This window comes from Sycon ciliatum, chromosome 5 (assembly GCF_964019385.1).
Source record: "Sycon ciliatum chromosome 5, ocSycCili1.1, whole genome shotgun sequence".
NCBI classification, from domain to species: Eukaryota; Metazoa; Porifera; class Calcarea; order Leucosolenida; family Sycettidae; genus Sycon; species Sycon ciliatum.
The window spans coordinates 10359657-10366496 of record NC_088647.1 but is presented as its reverse complement, the minus strand read 5'-3'; the positions used below and the strand labels follow the sequence as shown (position 1 = coordinate 10366496).

General features: G+C 46.2%; 1 protein-coding gene across 1 annotated transcript in view; it reads left to right on the top strand.

Moving 5' to 3' along the window:
* The first annotated feature begins 4225 nt into the window (after nucleotides 1–4225).
* Nucleotides 4226–6840, top strand: part of LOC135817561 (ankyrin repeat domain-containing protein 45-like) — a 3799-nt gene continuing 1184 nt past the window's right edge. The window contains exons 1-4 of the mRNA XM_065330773.1: nucleotides 4226–4685; nucleotides 4896–5063; nucleotides 5545–5642; nucleotides 6830–6840. The exon at nucleotides 6830–6840 is cut by the window's right edge and continues 1184 nt beyond it. Of these exons, the coding sequence (XP_065186845.1) occupies nucleotides 4334–4685; nucleotides 4896–5063; nucleotides 5545–5642; nucleotides 6830–6840 (629 nt within the window). The 5' untranslated portion in view covers nucleotides 4226–4333. The remainder of the gene's footprint in view (nucleotides 4686–4895; nucleotides 5064–5544; nucleotides 5643–6829) is intronic.

Sequence of the window (6840 nt, the reverse complement as noted above, 5' to 3'; positions counted from 1 at the left end):
ATTTTTGTTAACTTTTTCAGCTGTATTTCCTCCGTTTTACCTACCATAAGGGGTCGTCCCTAATAACTATTATCGATCTCCACACAAACCTTTTGATAACTGAAACATCAATCTATTATAGCTGTCGAGTCAATACATTTTCGTTCAGGGGGGGGGGGGGGGGGGGATAGTGACACCCCAATTTCATTATCAATGATGCCGGATGGCCCCTAATCGATATCTCCCATCTCCACTTACCAGGCTACTGGTTCCTTGACAGGCATGAGATTGTCCAGGGATGATGAATCTGTACAAATTCAAAAAGGCCAACAATTAGTTCCGCTGTGGCTTCAACTATCACACATCGACTTTATCCAAAAGTCCCACATCACCAAGTCACAAGAGAGAACATGCCTCACAAAACATTCAACCATAGTTCCAGAGTGGATGCTCCCCCCCCCCCCCCCCCCCCCGTATATATTCGCCTCTAATATACAAATAGTCCATTCCCGAATAGCTACTTTGACCAAGTGTTCATTACCTGGGGTGGTATCAGGAGTGGAGTGCACTGTACCCGTGGCAATGGGCTGTACATTGATCTCTTGCCAGTCATCACCACTGTTCACTACCCGCAGCAGGACCTGCATAGCAGCAATCAAGATAGAAGCACACATGTTCATATGCAAGATTTAGACTTACTGATTGTGGCAAGTTGCACCCGGTAAGCATGGTAAAAGGTCATTATACCGTTTGTACCATGACTATCATCGTATGCATGGAGAAACTATGTTCTTACTACTCAAGGCCGTCACAGCCGGGGCTTTGACGGCCTGGAGTAGTAAGAACATAGTTTCTCCATGCATACGATGAAATGGCACCAAATGACAGGAAATGCTTGCAATTGGCTTCAATTATTGAACTTTTTTCCCGGGGGAGGGTAATGGTTGTCCCCGATCGTAGCGTCTTCTTGGTTTATTGCAGAATCAAAAACACTTTCATTGTAGTTACCGGACACTGAAATGGCACCAAATCAATGCCCGGAAATGCTTGCAATTGGCTTCAATTTTTGAATTTGTTCACGGGGAGGACCCCCGGACCCCCTTCCATGGCCTCCAAAGTCGGTGCGACGGGCCTGCTACTCCTTAGCGTATGGTGCAGAACAATTCTCTATTCAACCAGGATTTAGTTGGAGTAGTGATAGATAGATGTACAAGTAATTGCCACCATTTCAGCTGCACATCTAATTCAGCATAATGGTAGATCAGTTGAACTCTCTGCATAGATCTATTGAAGCTTGTGACAGCAGTGAGGGCTGTATCCCACCAGCCCGTAGAGTGGTACAGGAAGTTCGAGCTTCCTAACCTGACAAGATGTTGGACAGTCTCCTCTGGTCTAGCGACTACTTCATAGCTTAGTTGTGGAGCATCTCTGGCCAATAGCGAAGGTCTCTGGTTCGTGTCCCGGTGGTGGCAGACATTTTTTCTTCCGACTTTCTCCTTTTATAACTCCCTGAAACTGATGAATTATTTGAACTACTCTTCTACCAATATACCATCATACCTGGAATCAGTCTATTTAGCATTATTATTATTATCCACCTATAGCACATGCTACATTCCACAATGGACTAGGTTACCATGGTTACGTTATTCAGTACATGATGTGCACACAGTTTATAGCTGGGATTGGATATGCAAAATGAACACAAATCCAGCCGTGAATCCGACAAGACCTTTCGTAGGAACATTTCTCAAATCAGTACATAGGAAAAATGCAAAGCAACACAGCAATGTCTCAACACAGCAATGTCGATTTATACAGCTCTGTGAAGTGGCGATGTGATGTACATGTACAATAGCAGGAAAAGATGACACGCACTGTGCCAAACATGAGAGCACTGTAACTATCACTTGGATTTTAGGTAAATTTTCATCTTCCATTCAAAGATGATAACTATCACGAGGAGATGGTGGTATATCATAAGAGCACTTGCTGTAACGTTAATGTCCCTGCCTACTGCGTTAAGGCAAGCAGGGGACATGAACACATGTGCAGTGCTTGCACTGTCACGTTTCTCAGGTGCTGGGATTGCACTTACATGGGGATGTGTACATTGCCAGATTACAACCCGAGCTATATGTACTGTATGATGTTGGCAAAAATAAATAAAAAATAAAATAACCGAGAGCAAAGCTGTATCGATCAAAATTGGTGCGCTTCCATTTCGTGATTACCATGTACTTGATTCAGTACAATCATGTAGTAGGATCCAGGATTTTGACCTGGAACTTTAACACAGCCGAAGAGTACACTGTACACCCGTTTGGCGTTTTTTGGAGAAGGAACACAAAGGTGTATAAGTGCATGGTCGGTGCATGCCCAGCAAGCGGCCAACACTAACCGCGCTGGGACCATGACCAGCGTGTTCAAGAGAGCACCCCCCCCCCCCCCCATGATGGTGAGTGCCTGGTGATACCTGAAGATGACGTCTGTTAGTCCGCAGGTCAGTTTGTCGACAAGTGGCAAACAGACTTATATACTGCCGCAGAAGATAATGATGCATTGAAGGAACTGTATGAATGAGCCCATTACTTTCATGTGCACATGCTTCAGGGGCATAGCACCCGGTGCAGCAGGTCAGGCCAGGACCTTATTCAAAAAAGTTGTCCCGCCCGATTTGTGCAAATGGTCAATAATGGGCATTTCCACCAAGTATCCCATTTGGCCGAACCATCTGAAATCCAGGAGCTATGCCGCTGGACCTGGTTACTTGTATACTATACACATGCACAAGCGTTGGTGAGTAGCGTAGCCAGTTAGTTTACAACTGGCTACGTTTCTTATGCTAATAATTATTGTTTCCCTCCGACTAAATCCAATATTGCCAAGGGAATTATGCTACACAGCAGAAATGAAAAAGGCGCAATGCGCGTACCTAGCGTAGAGACTTTGGGCAAGTCTTCACATTTCGGAAGCTCCACTCTCAAACTTCAAAGTGCTACCTAAAGAAAGAGGTCCGTAACTACCCCAAGCAGCGGCATGTTCTGTGATGTACCGCACCGCACAGCACTCATTGATCGGCACTGACATGATCTTTACCTTGGCAAGAGTCGACGTCCTACTCTCCGGGAGCAATGCCGTTGAGTTGTAAGCGAACACATAGTCAACGTTATCCTGGAACAAGTGGTTCCAAGCACCGGGCACTTCGGCACTGCCACAGTGAATCGTCGCTCCGAGCAAGCACAGCACGATGATAGACAGCGCCGCCGTAGCTGATTCACGCTTTGCGGCATTCTCTCCGCATCCCGTCCTCCGGGGGTGGATTCCTGGCATCGTGGCGACCCTACCCTCCAGAGTATTATTGGATTCAACTGAATATTACTAGTATACGCTACGCTGTTCCTGCAAGACGACACTACGGTCTCCGTGAATGTCAACTGCCCAAGCAGTATCGTTAGGGTCAACGAACAAAAAAAGACGTTGAAGGAACTGTCCGGTACCCAGACCAAGTAAAAGTAGTTTGTTGTTCTTTGATTTTCAGCTGCTCAAATCATCTCCTCCGGCAGCTACTTTCACATGCAAATCTACCTCTCTCGTATCTGCCGCGAAATGACAGTTTGGCAGCTGCATGTGCACCCTTCGTCTACTGACTGTCTGAAGTCATCATGGTCATGATGAGTAACCTGGTAACTAACAATAAGAACAGGTAAAGGTAGGTGACAGGACGGGTCGACGGTAGATCTACGGTCGGTCTTGAACTGAAATGAAAACCGGCGGGTAGCAGGGTCCGGGTAGTGAGTTATGCGGGGGCATATCGCCCCGACCCTGGCCTGGTCAGGAGTGTATGATCCGGCATCGATCATGTCGTTTCACCGACTCATATTTTGTCCTGGAGCGGAGGCCTACGCCTACGGCTGCGGGCACTGCACTACTACTACAGTACTAGTAGTACTACTACTAGTACTACATGCATGTCACATGTGTATAATGATATTATTAATTTTTAAATGATGTACATTGGTCTTTGTAGGCGTCCGCATCCAGTACAGGCAGTAGCCATGGTAACAGTTATAGCGCTCCGATCAACGAGCGCTAGCGCTACACCCATGCCCAGTTTTCAATGGTTTTGTGGTGTCACTGTCACTCGGTGTCATCATGCCAGTCGAATCGATCTTGGTCGATGTAATGCCTACTACTAATGGTTTTGTGGCGGTGCATGTGATCATGGACCTGGTGCACCGGTGATCGTGTGAAGAGAAAATATTCAAAATACAAATACTCACAATCAAAATGTGTTCTTAGATACTAGCGCTAGCGATCGTGTTGACGAACAGTTCATAGGGTAGAGGTAGAGATGGAGGGAGCAGAGCAGGGTGTCGACGACGGAGACGATCTTTTCCTCGACTATGACGATGATGATTGCGATGAACTAAACAAGAAACGAAATGAGGAGAATAGTGATGAAGACGACGATAACGTGGAAGACCTTGACGACAGCGAGAAGTGCTTCAAGCTGGTACTGCTCGGGAAATGGCCCGAGCTAATGGAAGTGCTCAAGTCTTCAGAGAATGCCAGTGATCTGGTTCAGCTGGTGGATGATCGCGGCATTCATATACAGTGCTTTGCTGCCATGCTGGGACGCACCAAGTGTTTGAATGTGCTGCTGGAGAGTGGAGCTGATCGAGATGTAGCCTTCTCTAAACACGGTATGCTGTGGGTGATTCGTGCTTGGACAGTGTCTGAAGACATACATATTGTCGTGTATTGAGGTTGTACGGTGGCGCTATCAATCATACTGTATGTTTTTCCATTGAGTGGCATTACAGGCTAGGCATCGGCTTGCCACTCCATTCAAAGCATGCATATGACTGTGATGACATCATTTGCTTTGCGCAATGCATTCCCACTTCTCTCAGGGCTGAGGCTTCAGCATCTGGCTGCCGCATGGGGACGCGAGGACTGCCTAGCATCCTTACTGGAACAGGGCTGTGATGAGTTTCTCATGTCGTCTTCCGGCACCACGACGTTCATGCAAGCAGTGCGTAACAAGCAAGCCAGCACCACTCAACTACTGCTGATGCGACGTAAGTACATTCACCACTCGCTCGCAGTATGATTACAGTAATCATAGCTTTGGGTGGTCTTTTCAATATAGACATAAGTCAAGAAGCACTGGTGCTGCTCAACACAAACTGTGTACAGTCATGTACAACGATATCATTTCCATCGTATGCACATAGTATAGCCTCTATTCTGTGCAGCTATCACAGTATCAGTATAATTTACTTCACGAGAACTTACACATACATATGCATTGCACGTGCAACCTCTGTTGCCATATCCCGCACAAAGCCCGCGGACGAGAGAGGGGGCATCAAGGAATCAACCAGCACCCTATCAACTTACTTTCTTCCACACGCGTACATGTACACACGCGTAAAATCCCCCTACCCCAATGGACAAACAGTTTGGGACGAACAGTTAGCTCAGTTAGTCTTCATTTAAAGTTCTCTTTGATGAATGTATCTCTATTTGTCCATGTGTTGGGGACAATTACTTCCACAGACATGACATCCAGTATGAAAGAGCTCATCGTAGCAGTCAAGGCACGCCTTGATGACAAGAAGCTTGTCGCAGAATGTGGAATGAAGGGACCAGAAGTGGTGAGTCGTTAGAGTACTAGTGTGGAATCAAACGCAAACACATTGCAGCGAATTTAGATGAAGTGCTCAAATTGATTGTGGCGGGAGGGGGAGGGAACCCTAAAATTGAAAAGGCTCTCTGTCTGGGTAACGATGAATATATCGATTGCCGAATCAAGGCCAAGTATTCCACGTGGAGCTTCATGTCTGGGCGTCTGTGTTAGGCCTTCTTTGGAGGAAGAAAGATACAGATGCCATGATACTCATCCGAGATCCAAAGAGATTCGAGATTCGAAACAAAACACGTTGCAACCCTTGAGCGGCCCTCAATATTGACCAGAAACACCAGAATGGCCAGATACATGAATTTGTACCAGTCTGTATAGCATGAAACAGTTAGTGCGCAGTAGAACTCCTCCTCTGAACATACTTGTCAAGTACAGTCAGTGCTCAATACCGCAATGGGCATAGAAGACAGAACGAGGCTTTGCTTGCAACTCGAGTTTCGCCCTGTGTGATCCTTAGGCCAAACAAACGCGAACATCAACAGCAAATGGGGAAATAGGTTATTATTTATACTGCAAGGAAAGTTGTAAGTGGTTGTAAGTGGTTCAACACTATAACCACACTGGTCAGGCGGTGAATAATACTGTGCTGATCTCATGGTCTTAGGGGCCGTCCATAATTATCGATCTTTTACCCGAAGAGAAAAACGTTTCGTTTATGGGTGGGTGGATCATGCAAGGGGAGTTTTGTTTCAAATGTTTTTGATATGTGAGACATCAAGGCATTCTTGCTGTCAAGTCCATCTATTTTTCGTTCAGAGGGGGTGGGGGGAGGATCCTAACTAAACTTTTCATTTCATGAAAATTATCGAAAATGCCGGACAGCCCCATTATACTAGTGTGTAATGTCCACTTGAAACGCAAAGCCTGTCTTGCACTGCGGAACCCTGGACCTCAATATGGAAATGCATTGCACACTTAGTGGATGTAGTGCTTGGGCACATGCCTGTACTGTGCGGTGTCAAATGTCTGTATGGAAAGAAACACCCTAGGCACGATATACAAATCTGTACAGAGTCTTTGAGCGCCTTTCGAAAATCACCCGCTGTACAGCATCACAGCATTCTTAGCTGTGCAAAGTCTGCAAATCTTACCAACGCTGCCCTGTCTTATCTTGTCTTTGTAACTTGTTACACGGCGCAGAGCAAGCTCAG